Source organism: Misgurnus anguillicaudatus, chromosome 12, assembly GCF_027580225.2.
Source record: "Misgurnus anguillicaudatus chromosome 12, ASM2758022v2, whole genome shotgun sequence".
NCBI classification, from domain to species: domain Eukaryota; kingdom Metazoa; phylum Chordata; class Actinopteri; order Cypriniformes; family Cobitidae; genus Misgurnus; species Misgurnus anguillicaudatus.
This window is the reverse complement of record NC_073348.2, coordinates 26939070-26957305: the sequence shown is the minus strand read 5'-3', so window position 1 is coordinate 26957305 and position 18236 is coordinate 26939070. Positions and strand designations below refer to the sequence as shown.

At 37.6% G+C, this 18236-nt stretch overlaps 2 protein-coding genes across 3 annotated transcripts; both read right to left on the bottom strand.

The window, feature by feature from the left end:
- Positions 1–687: 687 nt before the first annotated feature.
- On the bottom strand, positions 688–8417 carry bach1b (BTB and CNC homology 1, basic leucine zipper transcription factor 1 b). 2 transcript variants are annotated; one of them, XM_055208508.2, is made up of 5 exons: positions 8303–8417; positions 6692–6945; positions 5615–6610; positions 4944–5150; positions 688–2529 (listed from the first exon to the last, which is right to left on the bottom strand). In XM_055208508.2, the coding sequence occupies exons 2-5, from the start codon at positions 6932–6934 to the stop codon at positions 2056–2058; spliced, it is 1920 nt and encodes a 639-aa protein (XP_055064483.2). In that variant the 5' UTR covers positions 6935–6945; positions 8303–8417; the 3' UTR covers positions 688–2055. The 2 variants fall into 2 exon arrangements, with proteins under 2 accessions (XP_055064483.2, XP_055064484.2); XM_055208509.2 differs by having other exon boundaries at positions 8223–8362.
- A 728-nt stretch (positions 8418–9145) lies between these two features.
- On the bottom strand, positions 9146–17666 carry map3k7cl (map3k7 C-terminal like). The gene is made up of 5 exons (XM_055208510.2): positions 17325–17666; positions 16795–16876; positions 15584–15642; positions 12260–12375; positions 9146–10013 (listed from the first exon to the last, which is right to left on the bottom strand). The coding sequence occupies exons 2-5, from the start codon at positions 16868–16870 to the stop codon at positions 9833–9835; spliced, it is 432 nt and encodes a 143-aa protein (XP_055064485.1). The 5' UTR covers positions 16871–16876; positions 17325–17666; the 3' UTR covers positions 9146–9832.
- Positions 17667–18236: the final 570 nt, after the last annotated feature.

Genomic DNA, 18236 nt, shown 5'->3' with positions numbered 1-18236 from the left:
TTTTCGAGGGAACTCACGCTGGGTCACTGCGGTGACACTTTGGGGACGCCTCCAGGGGTAAGTGCGTCTGAATGTGTATATCAAATTCAACCAACGGTGAGGCTTAAGGACAAAGACAGGGTGACGCGGGAGCCAGGAAGTATATCGCTATCTGAAATATTGCCAAAGACGGCATTACAGGGACGCAGGAAGTATGGCAAAGGAGACGCAGCGTCTCGTTCCCTTCTCAGGGAACAACAGTTACTTACGTTACCCGAGACGTTTTCATGTGTCAAACACAACTATGCAAAAAAACATTTTGGTATGAATCAACATTCGCATACAGAAGATATAAGCATTTAAAGTGAATAGTTTAGCGCGTGTGCTTAAAAAGTCTAGAATTTTATATTTTCCTACAATGGATTTTTTTCAAAAAAATTCTTGCATAAAATAGATTCAAGCACTTTTAATGACCTGTATCTATGTATGAATATTTTCAAGAACTTCCAAGGGCCTTGATTTCCCCCCCAAATTTATTCAAGGACCTGTGGGAACCCTGAATATTACACATAAATATCAAAGCATCCAGTAGGAAAAACTCACACATTTGATTTATTGACTTCATTTATTAAGCTGGAGAGGTATTGGCCTGGTTTCATAAACAAGGCTTAGCTAAATCCAGGACTAGGGCTTAGTTAAATTTTGATCTTTTATAAACAGGCCTTAGAAAAAGACATTATTGGTAGGGTTGGGTATTGGCAAGGGCCTCACGATACAATACGTATCACGATGCATGATGCAATGTATCGCGATACGATACAATACGTTGCAATGCATTGCAATACTTTTTCATTTTATCAAAAATGTAAAAATAAACAAAATTTAAAGCCAAAGTGCGTCCACACGTCGGCTTTGAAAGCTGCAGGCATTTTACACATTTTCTGCCATTTTCTCACTCCCGCTAACTTCTGAAACATTTGCCGAATGGTCGTATATGACAGACAAATGGACAGCGACAACTACAGTGGCGGCGGAGGTCATTTGACGCACACAGAGGGATTTGAATTTTAAATATTGTTAGTAGAAATATTGATACACTATCATGAAAAAATGTATCACGATAGCTGTATCGATATTTTTGGACAGCCCTAATTATTGGTGTGTATCTTAAGACAAATCAAAGGTAGTTGCAATTTTTAAGCTCGGTCAGTGCAAGTTATTTTCAGTTGAGACAGTTTAAACATGTGTTTTAGTCTAGGACTAGTCTTAAGCCTTGTCTGTGAAACCGAGGGATTATATAAATTGGGCCCAAGCAATGAAGAGTGGAATTATCCAGTTTGTAAATCTGTAATATGTACATCATCTTCAATAATTGAAAGAAACTACAGCATGTGCAGTTCTGACACCTCCGCATTCACTTTAAGACAGTAAATATTCTCCTAATTTATGATTTGGTTAACGTCACAGCTTCAACAAAACAGATATTTGGTTCCTATTACAGCACCTATTACCTGGAATGCAGTGTCACCCTGAGAACATAAAGAAAATATTGAGAGAAATATTGAGGTGTGTTGAGTCCCAAAATCTTTATCCTGTGAATTGACCCTGTCTGTGCAATCTAGACTAAAGTCTCATAAATAAATGAGATTATGAGCATTAAAGTTCGATTTCAATTATTGATTTCATTTTCATTTCAATCTTTGACATGACCTAAGTCAATATTAAAGATATCAAGGTTATATTTTCACAGAATGATTTTATGTTGAAAACAGTAAATGACTTTAGCTGGGTTTTCACAGGCAGGGTCACTATTTTAAGTGTTCTGTTGATGTGTGTGTTAAGACTAAAAACATGATTGATTTACGTGGAGAAATACCTCACATACAGTGCACACAAAAGTGTATGCTGAGTAAGAAAGATCAGATGTACAACATGCGATCACACAAGAACAGTAGTGATATCACATTTGTTAAATGTACCTGCGTCGAGTTTGCGTGATTTATACAAAAAAGTCTGTTTATCTAAAAATAAAATCTTCATTGAGTTTTTGTGGTCCTTCAACCTGCATCTGTTTGGTTATTCGTCCGTTTCCTGGTTGTTGATTAGATCCGTGCTAAGTTTTATGATTGAACCGCACGCAGTTTTCTCTGAAGGTGAGCTGTTAGCCTGACAGGTTTGTGACTGAGATTCGGTGGGCCTTGTAGGCAAGAGGTTTATAAAGCTTGATTGAGAAACACCAGCTGTGGTTTCTATTAAGGAACCGACAGGTGCGTTGGCTTCAGAGCAGCAGGTGCGTGCAGAGAAATGCGGGGAGTAGCCTGAAGTCAGGGGCTGGAGGTCGGGGCTCTGAGAGAGGTCTGAGGAGGGGCAGAGGAAGGCTGACAGTGGGCAGTCTGGAGAGGAATATTTGGCCAGCACCTGAAGTTGCTCTGGTTTGAGGGCTGCTTCGGCACAAACCCTATCATACAGACCGGAATAACACTGCCAGGTCTTTAGCTTCATCTGATTCAGCTGCATCCTTTCGGCCGTCAGCTTATCGTGTTCGTTCCTCTGCAGAGCAAACATACATACAATGTCACACAGACATACATAGTACACAATGGGCATTAAACAGCAGAGGAAAAATAACCCACCCAAAAAGATTTGTCGGTTCAACAATGAAATTGAAATGAAAAACTTTTGGGGGAATATTGTGGTATTTATTAAAAATTACTTATCTGTGTGCTTCATTAATTTTTTTAAATTCATGTAGCCTAACCTTATAATCTTTCATCAAAAAGCGAATCTCCACCCCTTTCCTGGTGGGCGGGGTCCGGGAAAAGATCGCAGTGATTAGCAATTAGCAACATGATCCAATTTCAAATGATCCAATCAATTCTCGATGGACGAATTCAAGTCCAGCCCTACCTTTTTTATTTCAAAAGCCATTTCATGAGAGTATACGTCACCACTGGGAAAATAAGACGATAGCTACTTCCATTTCATGGTGACTTTAAAAAAGTAAGTTACCAGGTTGCCTTAAAGGAATAGTCTACTCATTCTCAACATCAAAATATGTTATTACCTTAACTAAGAATTGTTGATACATCCCTCTATCATCTGTGTGCGTGCACGTTCGTTCAGTGGTACCATTTAGAGATAAAGTTAGAAGTGACCAAACACATCAACGTTTTTCCTATTTAAGACGAGTAGTTATACGAGCAAGTTTGGTGGGACAAAATAAAACGTAGCGCTTTTCTAAGCGGATTTAAAAGAGGAACTATATTGTATGGCGTAATAGCACTTTTGGGAGTACTTCGACTCGCCTGAAAAGTCCGCTCCCCTTCTCACTCTCATAATGGGAGAGGGAGGGTGTTACTGCGCCGAGTCGAAGTACTCCCAAAAGTGCTATTACGCCATAAAATATAGTTCCTCTTTTAAATCCGCTTAGAAAAGCGCTACGTTTTATTTTATAAAGAAAAACGTTTCCACAAAATTAGTTTAGGCTTGTACAACAAGAATAGAATAAGTTCATTTTAACAAATAATCTTTTGTTGCACCAACTTAATAAAATATTTTTTTATCATAAATAATAAAGAGTTAGTTCAGTTAAGGAAAACTTTTCCATGCAATTAGTTCGGGTCTTTTCAACAAGGACAAAACAAAGTTAATTTAAACAAAAAATGTCTTGTTAAACCAACTGTCAGTTTCTATATCATACTAATTAGCATAAGCACATGTTAGCATGCTAATAATAATAACTTATGGTACGTTGAATGGGCATGTGAGAAGAGACTGATCTCCAGACAGGCATTAACACAGTTAGTGCTCATATTTTTACACCATTTTTACACCATATATTGTAGCATTGAAACATTTCATATCCAAATGTAAAAAAGTTACTCAAATCAATGAACAGCACTATTAAAGCCCCATTCTTACAGATCATTAACTAAAAAAAATTGGTTTAGGGTTTAGTTGCTCTTTAATCTTAAAAAATACTTCAAAGGCAGTTGCATGCAAAGCATGCTGGGAAAGTACAGATCCACGGCCTAGTTAGTAATAGCAACAAAAATCATTCATGTCGGCCCCAACTTAAAATGATTACGTTTTAAAATGTAAAGGCGTTGTGCATGATTTTTGGAAAACACTTTGGAAAAGGGAGTCAGGCCGACTACCAAAACACACTTGTAGCCAATCAGCAGTAAGGGGCGTCTACTAACCGATTTTACTAACCATTGCCTGGGTTGCGTATGTGTGGGGCGGCTCTATCAAAAGACGGTCCAGATTCTATTGGGGTAGGGACATGTTTGTTTAGGTGATTTCAAATGCCAACATCAGCTTTCAGAGATCATGCACCCCGCCTTTAAGTGGATTAAACATGATTAAATTAGGTTGAGACAAATTTTTTTTAAATTGTGTTATATTAACTTGTTTCATTTAAGTAAATTGGACAAAGGTCAAAGTGTACAGTAGTATGCTGCTGTGAATTAAAAACATTTTTATTTGTTTGTGTTATAGCAGTAAAAATTGTATAAATAAGAAATAATGAATAGACATCTAGGAACATAATGATAATAAGAATTTGCGGAGGGACTTAAAGGCGGAGTCCATGATGTTTGAAAGCCAATGTTGATATTTGAAATCACCTAAACAAACACGCCCCTTCCCCAATAGAATCTGGACCTTCTGTTGATAGACCCGCCCCACACATACGCAACACGGCATTTGATTTGATTTGATTGGCTATAAGTGTGTTTTGGTAGTCGGCCCGTCTCCTTTTCCCACGCGTTTTTCAAACATCGTGGACTCCGCCTTTAAATGTCACCAAATTAATAGTACGACAAAATAAATGTTAATAGATCTACTAATCGGCTTTGTTTTCTCTAACCAAAATAGAATTTTGTAACATTTTCTGTAAGATTTTGTGTTAACTTTGAGCTTTCAAAACAACCAAGACATCAAAGAAAGATTCAGACACCTACCAGCTTTTGAATTTCACACTCGAGGTTGTAAATGCAGTCGAGTTTCCTCTTGCGACATCGACGGGCCGCAATACGGTTCTTGCTCCGCCTGCGGATGTCGTGCACGAAATCGAGCTGCTCCCGTGTCAAGCACTGCTGCTTCAGCATCTGCTGAAAGTCATTCCTGTTCAGCGACACGATCTGCTCTACAGAGAACGGCAGAGCCATCTGGAGGAGAAAAACAAAAATGCTCGACAACTCATCTACATCAATTCTACGAAGACCACAAAAGTGAGTCATGTTTACAGTTGTACAGATATATAGTGTGAAGTTGAACGAAAAAAATGAGTATGCAAGAAACCTGTGTACTTTTGACCCTTAGGGAGTTTTGGGCGTATTGCCCAAGACAAGTCCAACAAACATTAACCAATCTACCCCCAGTAACCCATTTCAACACAGGTGCGAAATGGTTGCTTATTGGTCCAAGTCAAAAGACACAACTTCTAGTGCCCCAGATAAAAATCTCATGGAAACTACCTTTTAATAGGTGGCCATTTGGCAAATGCTTTTATCCAAAGTGACTTCATGGTATACATTTTATCAGTATGTGTGTGCACCCTTTGCAAGGCTGTGTGCGTAATATGCGTAATATGCTTGTATTAGTGTAAATATTACAAATAATCAGCTCTCACCTCAGATAGTTTTTCATTGCTGTAAGACTCACTGTCCCCCTCCGTGTCAAAACTATCAGAGTCCTCCCCTGATTGGTTGGAGTGCATGTAAGGACTACCCTGTGACGTGGCTCCGACATCAACATGGTGTAGTTGAGCACCCACAGCGCCAAAGCTCTGCAGAAAAGGACACTCCATTGTCATTGGATCCAGGTGACAGTTCATTTGACACCTGGAAGTTTTCTCCACCGTGTCTAGGTTGGACGGAGACGCCTGGGTGGGACAAACATCCGGCCAGACCGTGAGCTGTTTGGCTACTTCTATCTCTTCTCTGCTCCTAATGGTGTTGCTTTGGTACGATGGGCAAGATTCAATGTTACTGTTGTAGTTAATCGCAACATCATTCGTTCCTGAGACAGAGGACATTCCTTCATTACCCAAGTCACAAATAGATTGTGATGATTGGCTACAGTCTCCATTGCTTGAGCAAGGAGGGCAGCTTAGTGGACAATTGTCTTCTGGTCTCGCAAGAGACGTGGGGACGGATTCCAAGCCACAGACATCCGGACACGATCGCTCCTTTCCGCAAGCTATCTGAAACTTTCTGTATTTGGGACATAAGAGGGAGTAGGTTGTATGTTTCTCAGTTTGGCCATTGTCATTTCCTATTACATCCTCAATAGGCGTAGAAGAAGGACGTGATGCCTCCTTTTCCTGAAGTAGAGACTGTGAGGGCTGCAGTATCGTTTTATCTTCATCGATGACGTCATCCCCGCTAACCAAAGCCTCCCGCCCTTTGCAGCATTTGGTCTTGCAGCATCGCTTCCTCTGGATGTTGGACGCACTTCTGCTGCTGTCGAAAAACTTGGGGAGAAGGAAGTCGAAGCAGGCTTTGTCCAAGTTCTTGAAACCAAGGACAGACGCGCAGTTACGAAGTTCAAGCACGTTCTCTTTGGTAAAGGTAAGTTTAGAGGTGTAGGCAAACTCCAGTAAGGGTTCAAATCCCTCTGCAGTCACCTGCAATATAAGGCACAAAATTACACGTTTGGCCAGAGAGACTCATCCATGATCATCTCAGACCTGTGATTTGGCTGTTACCTCATCAGGTAGGTTGATGACAAGTCCTTCGGGCGTGGTAATACCAGATACACGAGCACTGAGGAAATCACTGCACGTGGCCAGTACCGCACGGTGGGCTCGGAAACTGTGGTTCTCCGCCACAACCGTGACATCACACAGAAGATCTTTCTTCCTTTGCTCATTTAGACATTGCAGAACGTGAGAACTGTGCACAGATGACTGGAAGGTAAACTGCGAGGATTTCGACCTCTCCACAGACATGTTGAGTTAATCTGCATCACAAAAACAGTTATCATTTTACTGTCAAAAGTATTTCAATACATTCAAAACATGCAGATAAAAAAAGCGATAAATGTGACAATTTTGGTTATTCAAAAGCATTTGCATGAATATTCAAACTACAATTTCGAGTATGATTTATACCGACAGCGTCCCTATTTTGTTTTCTTATACTATGCCCTTAGTGTGTACTCTTTTTGTTATTGCAAAGTAAGTGGCTAGCAAAAAAGTATACATACTGTAGTATATTATTGTTAATGTTAAACTATGGTGTGCTGCAGTATAAACTACTATATAGTGAATACTATAGTATATTTCATGATTTACTATGGCAATGCTTAAAAACACTATATAGGAATATTAAGTACAATTAAACAATTAATTATATTTTTTATTAATTATATTATTTATTAAAATATGAATATTCGTATTATTATAATAAATACATTTATAGCTAGTGGATATCCCCATAATGGTTTTATTAAACGCGGCATGTCATACAGAGTAACGAGCGCAAACTCGCTCTTCAGGAACTATCTAGGTCGGATCTCTGACCTTAAAAAACAAAAGCGCCTGGGGGAGAAAATGTTTGAAATGGTGCACAACTAATGAAAACTCCTAAGAGTACGTGTCTTTTCACACGGAAGCTGCTTATCTTAACCGTGTACAGGCAGTTTGTCCCAGTCATGCACGGAGCGCGTGTGCGCCTTCTGCTGACTCACTGGCTGCGCTCGACTTCAAGAAACGGCTGCGCTGATAGAACCACCTATGACGTCAGTGTACCGCGAGAAGCGCAGCTTACTTATCGCTCTCGCGGTACTTGATGTCATACGCCAATCGTTCTACATGAAGTTGAACGCAAGTCAGTGGCATTTGCTGATAAAGGATGAGTAGGCATTTTTCCTCATATGTCCTTTTCCGTCGATCAAATCTGATTTACACCAAGCGTACGGGTTACAATAGATGTATATTAAACGGAAAGTAACGAACCCGCATCCTTAAAACATGTAACTTGTGTAAACAAAAGACGCGGATTTGATGAACACTCCGGCTGTATCAAAACTGATGATTAAATCAAACTTTTAAACGCGAGTTACTTTCCAAACATGGTGTATATGCTACTCACACAAGCTCCGTCGGAGGACAAATGTAAATAATGAAAATATCAGTTTTAATACGATTACAGGATTGCGATTATTGAAATAAAATAAATGTTTTCCTGAAGAAGATCGCTTTGAGATTTGAATTAAAGTTAGATTTTAAACTTTACCTGTAAAGTTCAGTTTGCTCGTGTCTTTCCGCCTCCATCAACATACATAACATATAAGCCCACAGCCTGTTAATACTCACCTGTCATTTGGAGAGTGATAGTAAAAGTTGGTATTGTTACAACATACTGACTAGGATTTCTTAAAGCGCTTACTTGTAACTATGAAATAGGAGGCGCGTGTGTTTTACTCTGACATCATGTGACTTACACCAAATTTGTTTTTGTCCCGCCTTCTCAAACACTACCTCACGTTTATTGGTCTTCGGTCCTGTCTGTCACAAACGTCACCACTTCCTTAGTTAGATACTTATTATAATTTATACTATAAGTCAATATTTTGTGCGCACCAAATTCTTATTTTTATTATTACATCCCAGAATAAAATAAAACAAAAAAACGTATAAGCATGAATTATGTATGTTTCAAATATTTTAGTTAATAAATACTGTATAACTATAAATAACTATAACCAGCCCTAAACTATTACTTTTCAACATAGATAATTCATAATTTATAGCCCCACTATAAATATAAACGAGGTCCCAATCCTATAATTGTTAAAAACTATAATAATAATACTACCTAATATATTAATTAAGTTAATCTAAATTGACTATTAAACTTTAAAACAAGTATGGGCTAACTTTACTGCTGTTAAACTGGTTTGAGGACACACATTGGGAACTAAATTACTGCTTGTATTTTAGCAACATGGAATGGTTGTTCGTCAGCCATTGATATTTTTAAAGAGTTTCACAATCCTAAAATGAGCAGATCACATTTCGAAACCCAAGTTCCCTATTACTGAGTAAGTAAACAATAGTGTGCAGTCATACGTCTGTTGTCACCTTGCTTGAACTTGAATAGTTAATCAGAAATGTAGTTCCTTAATCCCTTATTTACGTAAGCGAGAGACAACCGTAAAACATTTTACTAAGAGAAACATTTACTTTTTCACAGCACAGCATTTCGAATGATGTAACACAGACACAATTTCAACTGTACAATAGGCAGTGAAGCACATTTGTCAACAAACACGCCCTTTAAACACAAACAGAAAAGTAGTACAGTATATATTTAGAAAACTGTGCCAGACAAATACAAGTAAGGTGACCCTTAATAAGTTTGGACCATCAGTCCTGTAAATGACCAATTTATTAGCTTAAAGGTGCAATGTGGGACTTTTAGAAGGATCTCACAGAAATGCAATATACATAACTATATTATCAGTGATGTATAAACACCTTACATAATGAACTGTATTGTTTTTATTACCTTAGAATGAGACGTTTATATCTACATACACCGCGGGTCCCCTTACATGAAGTCGCCATCATGTTTCTACAGTAGCCCTAAATGGACAAACTGTTCTACAGAGTGCGTTGTCTCAGACGATGACATGTTTTTGTCCTGTGGCAGCTATGTGTTTCGAAATTAAGGTTGGCTCACCGTAAGATGCCGCTAAAAACCCCACATTACTCCTTTAACATATATTACATACATTAAGTGCCTCAGTCTAATGAGACTGATTCAGGATCAGTTTTCCCCATCATTATATAATCACAGAAAGAAGATGTTTGTAAGTACAGTGGTAGTAGGAGCCAGTGAGGTCATGAGGAGCCCTGCCTCTTTTGACTGATCACTCTGAGAGTCTCGAGCTGTCTGGCACGCTCGCTGTGAACCGAAATCAGATTCCGGTTCTCTTCCGTGAGTATCCTGTATTCCTCCTCTAGCCGTGCATACTCCATCGACGCCTTTTCATCTTCTAATAGCTCTGCGATAAGTTCTTTCCTGTGGTAACAAGGTAAAAACAACACCTTAAACTTCATTAGTTTTCATTACATCATCTCGTAACTGGCACATGATTCTATTAAACCGTACCGAGGAAGTTTGCCCAAAATAACATATGACGTGTCCTGGATGACTACAAGTCTGTATTGACTTCATAAAAAATGTAAGGAACAGAACCACCACCACCATCATACAGTTTGATACTTGGGTTGATATTCAATCTATAATTATAAGCAAATCCGCAGACACGGAGGTCACTGGCCCGAGCCGTGGGCTGTGATCCAAAATGGCATTGACTCAATGACTGATATCCTCTACACATTTAGACTTTGTTAACTATCCAAGCATGGTTGTTGTAGGGCGGGGCAGTGTGTTATTTACGCGTCTGTTTGGTTTTTATGAGGTTTAACATTTGAAGTGCAAACTAAGGGTTAAAACTGTTAGTAACTGAACAAGGATAAAAATAAAAAATAAAGTGTATTTGCCCTTGTTTACTTGTACGTTTCACATCTGTGTGACTAGGGAACGTCAACAAACTGTTCGACGTGAGTCATTAATAAATCTCTATAGTAAAAGTGCCTGTACTTGGTCACAGAAAGCTCATGTGGTTTAAAGCATGTTCCTAAAGAACCACCTGCTTTATCTTAACCCGAACGTACCCGAGAAATTGCCTGTGTTTTCCTATCTGTGAGAAAAACTGAAAGAGAACAAGCACTGGAAATGTACATATGGCATTTAGATACTAAGAAAGCCCTTGTGTTTCCCTACATAAATAAACCTTGCATTGAGCCCTTTACAAAATTTCCGTAGTAATAAAACTTACAATCAGCAGAAATGGGTGGCATGAATATTTCCCTATGTAAATTTTGGCTTTTCGTTTTTTGAGAGCTCTTGTAAGCTCAAAACTATTTTGTAGGTTAACTGAACAAAAAACAATGCTTTCTTAAAATCTGTGCAATTCCCTAAGTTCACGTGAAGGAGAACTTTAAAATGTCAAATACACAGACATGGACTTTCATTTTCACAGTGTGGTTTTGCAAAGCTGTTCAGAAAAAAAGCCTTGCATACCACAATACAGTATGTAAGGTCTTGTCATCATTACATAGGCCTTTTAAAACCAGCAGAGCAGCATGACTTTGAAAGGAATCCCCATATTAACAAAGAGTACGTTGAACAATTGTATTCAAACTTGTATTTATTTACGGTATACCAGAATATATTTAGTTAAAATAAGTATTTAGTTATATTTACCAGTGGCGGCCCGTGACTGCTCATCCGAGGGGCGCAAATTCAAAATAAGTGTTCGGAGTGTAATGTGTGTTGCTGCGTTTTCAAAATATGTGTTTGTTGCGTCATGTGAACCATGTGCATCACGTGTTTTGTCAAAATAAGTGCCTGCTGCACACCCGTCAAAACCGTTTATGATAAAAGAGTATCACAAAATACACACAAGACACTCCCTTAACAGTAAACTTTGATTAAGCATGAGATTGTGCGAATATCTGGCAGACGTGAGTGTCTCTTTTATCATAAGCCCTTTAGACGCATTTAGGCACTTGTTTTGACAAAACACGTGATGCACACAGGACCTCTCGACACGCAGAACACATATTTTGAAAAAAGGAACCACACACACGACGGGCTACATACATGTTGTGACGAACTTCAATCGTATAGTGATCATATATAAATATTTCTCAGTTTCTTTATTAGAATACAACCAGAAAATACAGGAAATGTGTATGTAGTATTAAAAACTGTATAAAAGTATAAGCTGAAGTGTCAAGTATTTAGGGTGAACAACTCCCCTTCCACTTGAGAAATAGCAGGCAGCTGCAGGATCTCTTAAACCTAAATGAAATTAAATCGTAATTTCTAATTCTAATTGAATGACTTCAGTACTTCAGTCTCCTCAAAAAGCTTGAGATGTGTTTAGTGCCAAGAGAGGTCACACTAAATACTGACTGATGCCTGAAGAAGACATTTAGTCCTGAAAATTTTAATTTTGTGTACATATTTCCTGTATTTTCTGTTTGTATTTTAAAAAAGAGTAAAAAATAAATATGGATGGACATTGAAACTTTGCTAAAACACCAAAGCTGGTGATGGTGGCCTAAGACTTTTGCACAGTACTGTAGTTGTAGTATAACAAGTTTCACATCTCTGAATTAAAAATAGTTAGTAATAGCATCATATATACTTTACATAGCTTGACTTTGTTTAGAGTGGTAATTTTAAAGGCTTACTTTTTGTCCTCCAGTATGTCAATCTCATGTTTGACCTGGTTAAATTCATTGGCCATCTTGCAGTGGTTTTTATATACATCTACCGACTCCTTGAGTGACTGACATGGCAGGACTGGCTGTTAAGAATAAGGAAAACAGATGATCACATTATAATTCACAAATCAGCATGTTTAATTTAACCTAATACTAACCTAAGTTATTGTCTTTTTATACAAAGGGGCTGTTGAATGCTTTATTCTGATTGGTTAAGAATTGTTTCATGGGTGTTAATTCATTTTCTGTAAAACTTGGGTCATTTGAATTATTAGAAAATAATGCACACCCGTGGTGTAAAGCAAGCTTCACGTCGTGCCGCATTACCACCATGTGTGTGCATTATTTTCAATTCAACACCCGTCATCAATTATTCCTTACTTAATAACTGAGTATGCAAATATGTTTGATTTTATTATGCGTATACATGGTTGTTATTATTATAACATAATGTCACTTTTATCTTTTCCTCTTTGAGAAGTTACAGCATAATTTCTATAGCTCAGTGGTAGAGCATTGTGTTAGCAGCGCAAATGACACTCAAATCCCTTTGGATGAAAGTGTCTGTCAAATGCATGTATTTGAATTATATGTTAAATGATGCAATAATTATATTATACATTGTAACATGTCTGACAAGTGGAAACATTTAGTGAGGCGCTTGACGCTTTTTATTCCTTTTGTGTCAGAAACTTCTTCTTTCGCAATGACTCACATCAGTTCAATAGAATATCATTACCACAACAAACCACTTCTGTTTTTCCCAATTTTCCCCCTCAACTCCCCCATGTCATGTGTATGTCTAGTCAATGTTCAGGTAGAACAATGTACAGGTAACAATCAGTCATTTATGCATTTTGGGGGAGACATCTATCCAAAGCAACCCGCGGTGTTCATTCAATCAATACATTTTACCAGTATCTATGTACCATGGGATCAAACCCATGACCTTTGTGCTAATTACGCAATGCTCTACCAAATGGTCTACATGACCCAATCAATTGTTCAAACCATAATCTAAAACAGAATATATATGTCTTTTTTATCAAAGATATAGGAGATGTAATTAATTTTATCCATTAATGATAAATTACCAAATTGACCTATTATCTGATAAAGGAACAAAAGAGTTTCTGTATACTAGTTTTCCCCTAAAAATACCTCAGTCTCAGTCTCTGCTATCAATGACATAGACTTCCCTAGAAACCACACTAATGTTCAATGCAATACTGAAATCCTATATGTTGTCATAACCCTTGTAAAACCCTGACTACTGTCCCCTTGTGTTCCTACTACAGATTTACTGAGGTGAATATTTGTTGTTTTGAGAGATACATTTAGTGTTAAGGTGTGTGACAGTTTGGAAAAATAGTCAAATAGGTATTTTTTTTATAAATGTCCATAGGAAGTTAAAGTTTTAATAATAATCAGTATAAAGCAGCAAGACACTATTTCCCTAACAGAATAGTGCTTATAATGTAAAATTCTCTGACACGGTTTTCATGATAACAACTGGCGTCTGCATATGTGCCTTTGCAATTGTATTGGGAAAAGTTTGGGACAGATCAGAGCAGGACAACGGCTTTAATGCAAGAAGCTCATTGATCATTGATAAGGCCATGCCACCAATTGAATGATAATTTCAAACTTTCTAGATCAGGGGTTACAGGGCCCTTTGGGGGTACTACAGAGGGTCCTTTAAATCAGTGGTTCTCAAACTGGGGTCCGGGGACCCCAGGGGGGCCGCGAGATGGTGCCAGGGGGGCCCCACTTTTATAACATTAATACATTTATTCATCATGAATTCTGTGTAATTAAACCTAAAAAACCAACAGCACTACTTTGTATAACTCAATATGTTTTGTTTAATTAAAATGTTACATTTTAGGACAGTTTTTGTCATAATTTTTTTTGGGGGGGGGCGCAAAGGAATTCACCGTACACAAGGGGGGCCGCACGCGGAAAAAGTTTGAGAATCACTGCTTTAAATATTGTTTTAATTATTTTTTTTTATGAAATAAGGAATCAAACAAAATAATAGTAATAATAGTCAATAATTAGACAGTCTAATAATAAATCAATTGATTGAAATGCAGAGCATAAAGTTCCCATGTTAAAACCTGCTCATTTCAATTTAAATGTTATGTAGTATGTCAACAGTATGGTATGTGGTTTGTGTATACCAAAAAATGATTATTTTAATATCTTTGTAATGTACTTAAAGGTGCAGTGTGTAAACTTTAGCGACATCTAGTGGTGAGGTTGCGAATTGCAACTAACGGCTCAGTCCACTGCTCACCCCTCGCTTTTGAAACACATAAAGAAGCTATGGTAGCCACCCCCAGACAAACATGTCATAGTCGGAGACAACTTAGTAAAAAAGTTTGTCCATGAATGGCTTCTGAAGAAAAATGGTGGCACAAAATGGCGACTTCCATGTAAGGGGACCCTCGGTGTATGTAGATAAAAACGTCTCATTCTAAGGTAATAAACACATAACGGTTCATTAAAAAAGGTCTTTACACACCCCTGATAATATGGTTTTGTAAATTATTTTGCATTACTGTCAGATCCTTCTAAAAATTACACACTGCACCTTTAAATCCAGTCTTTATTTGATACACGTACTGTGGGTCCCTGCTCTTCCCCTCTATCCATTAAAGGGGACATATCATGAAAATCTTACTTTTTCAATATTCAAGTGCTATAATTGGGTCCTCAGTGCTTCTATCAACCTAGAAAATGTGAAAAAGATCAACCCAGTAACTTAGTTTTGGTAAACCATTCTCTGGAAGCATGTAAAAAAATAGATAATTGAATTTTGGCTCCCCTTGTGATGTCACAAGGGGGTAATACCATCCCTTAATCTGTACTATCCAACCACGTCACTGCCATTTAGTGCAGAGATCAGTTCATTTACATTTAAAAGGACACCCCCAAAAACGGCACATTTTTGCTCACACCTACAAAAGTGGCAATTTTAACATGCTATAATAAATGATCTATATGCTATTTTGAGCTAGAACTTCACATATGTACTCTAGGGACACCAAAGATTTATCTTACATCTTACAAAAAAGTCTTGTGAAATGTCCCCTTTAAGGGGTCAATGCCCTAAAAAAACACTCAAGACCTCTGTTGATGTTCCCATTTAGCAAAAAGCTGAGTCTAGCAAATCAACTTCTGTCCAACCAGCTAATGTTTAGCTTGAATCTATATTAAAAAAAAACAGCTAGTGTATTCAAACCCTAAAGCATGCTACTGCGTTAATAGATTATTAATAAACGTCACCTGTAACCGTTGCTCAAGGTGAGGAAAAGCTGGAAGGGGATCTTCTGCATCTTTCAACTCTGAGAGGAAAAGAAAACCCGATCAACATGTCTGGTATGTGGATACAAGATGCAACCAATGTTTGAGATCTTTATACTCCAAGGCCTCAGTGGTGACATCTACATCCATCTAATCAACTCCACCATACGACATCTCATATTGCACCTGAATGACAGCATCACATCTACAGTCTGAGGTCATGTTAGATACTGATCTAGGTCCAGCCTCTCTGGCAGAAACATAAATCGTTGAATTCACAAGAGAGACATAAAGAACTGGTCCCAGATCGGGCCAAATTGAAGCAGCACCTGTTCGGCCATGGACTTCATAATCCTAAACGACAGATTGAAAGTAACTATTGCCCAGATTCTTTCAGATGGATTGACTTTAACAAGTACTTTGACAGACAGCTTGTCTGCACTGATTCCCGCCACGCCAGCTATGTCCAACTGGGGCTCACTCACTCATGCTGGGAATCCTCTGATGCAATCAGCTAAAACAGGGCTGTTTACAGTCACGCATCAACCAGAAGGCCAATTAAAAGATTGGTATATATATGTGCACGAAATTTGCACATGGGTCTTATCTTAAACCTGATAGGCCCATTACTCAAATTAAGTATCTCACGTAATTCCTGCTGAATGCAGCTGGTGGGGGTGAATGTTTTGTGTTATTTTGGCTGACTGGTAGCACACCAGTTTACTCGATGAAACAAGTTTTAAGTTTTTACGTTTTTGGTTCCATGCATTCAGCTTTACCACAGCCTACAGGCAGGAACAAAGCATGAAGTATTAAATGCTTTTAAATTTAGGGCAGTGTTCTAAAAGCAAATGAGTGAATCATGCAGCAGCGAGGTATTAAAAAAGGAAACCTGATGCTGCAATGTCCCGGCAGCAGCTGCCATCAAAGCATTTGCATGAATAGCTGTAAAACACTTTGACAGTGCTGTTGACTTTGTGGCTAGGTAGATATCTTGTTTTGAAGATGCCAGAGATCAACTAAAATAGAGGGGGCACCTGAAAAGGATGGCAGAAGCTGAATTGATCCTACACGAGAGGCTTACGTGGGTTTTGTTGGTTGCCATTTTGGTAGAAGTCACGCATCTATTTTAGTCTCTCAGTGGCAGTCTCTTTGTCACAAATGTGTAAACTTGTCATTGCGGATAACGTTACCTGAGGTTTCGTCGAGCCTGAATGCGATTTGTACTTCAGGTTTGTCTGCAGAGACTCGTCTTGTTGAGGTGATCATTTATTCCTAAGGAGCAAACAGAGACTGAACAGCAGTTTATGTAAACCCTTATTTTTAGCTGATTAAAGTATGGGTTCACCAGCATTTCAATGGTTATGAATAAGTTTCATCACATGCCCACACTTGCACCAGAGATTAAACAGTCCCAGCCAATGAGATCATACGTCTACAAGAGCTGCAGTGTCTGCAATAATAATTATTTTTGTGCATAATTTGCAACATATCAGTATTTTTTAAATGCAGTTAGTTATTTTAAAAGCATTTAAATTGTAATGTGTGATTATTAATAAGTGTTAGTTAAATGTAAACACAAGACAAACTATAAATATATTTCTGACATGGTCTGTGTTAAAAAAGAACAAATCAGAAGCTGTACAATGCAAATGTAAATTAAAACAAGTTAAAAATCTGTTTATTTTGCATATGACTGTATAAAAGAAACAAAAAACTTTACCTGCCAATAGAAACGTTTTTATCGAAAAGAGTCAAATCACGCGCTGAAAGGAACTCGAGGAGTCGCGGAGCTACAGGCGCCCCATTGACACTCGTGTAGATCTTCCGTACCGTGTTTATACTGTTAAACCCTCGTTATAATCCCCGTAGTATACACTGAGAAGCCAACAGCAGGTTTACGAAACACAGCCAAAGTAATCACAGCTCTTCAGCGCAAGAGGAGAACCACGAGCCGGACGCCCATTAAATGGCCCAGATGACTTTACATAAGAACAATGTCCATCTCTCCAATCAGGGTTGAGTGACCCAGACATTAACTTGAACAATGCCTCGGTTTTTACATTGATAGTAATTTTGTATTCTCTGCTTTATGTCCCTGTGTTAGTAAAGCTAGTGATTGAGAGTTTTGTTTTGACGTCATTTGTGTACATGAAATTATTCAGTCAGTACTTGAAAAATGTGAGAGTACGAAAAAATAATATTTCATTATGAAGTAAAACATATAGTGTTAAATAAACTATATTTTATATTTGTATATACGTTTATATAATTATATGTTATATATTAAAAATAAAAAAATTAGGAATATATGGAACATTAAATAGATTACTTAGAATTAAACATTTACTTTAATGTGAATCTAATATTTTTATTGTTATTTAAAAATATGTTTTTGGTTATTTATATAATCACGTTTTATTTATTAAGAGAATTAAAAATATTTATTTATTATTCTTTATCCATTTTAAACCAATAAAAAGACGTACAATTGAACATGTACTTTATAATGCAAATATAATAATTGTTTTATTGTTATTAAACAAATATACGCGTTATATATATATGTTTTAATTTGTAAAATTTTATTTTATGTGTTATTAGCATCTCAAAATTACTATTAAATTAACTATTA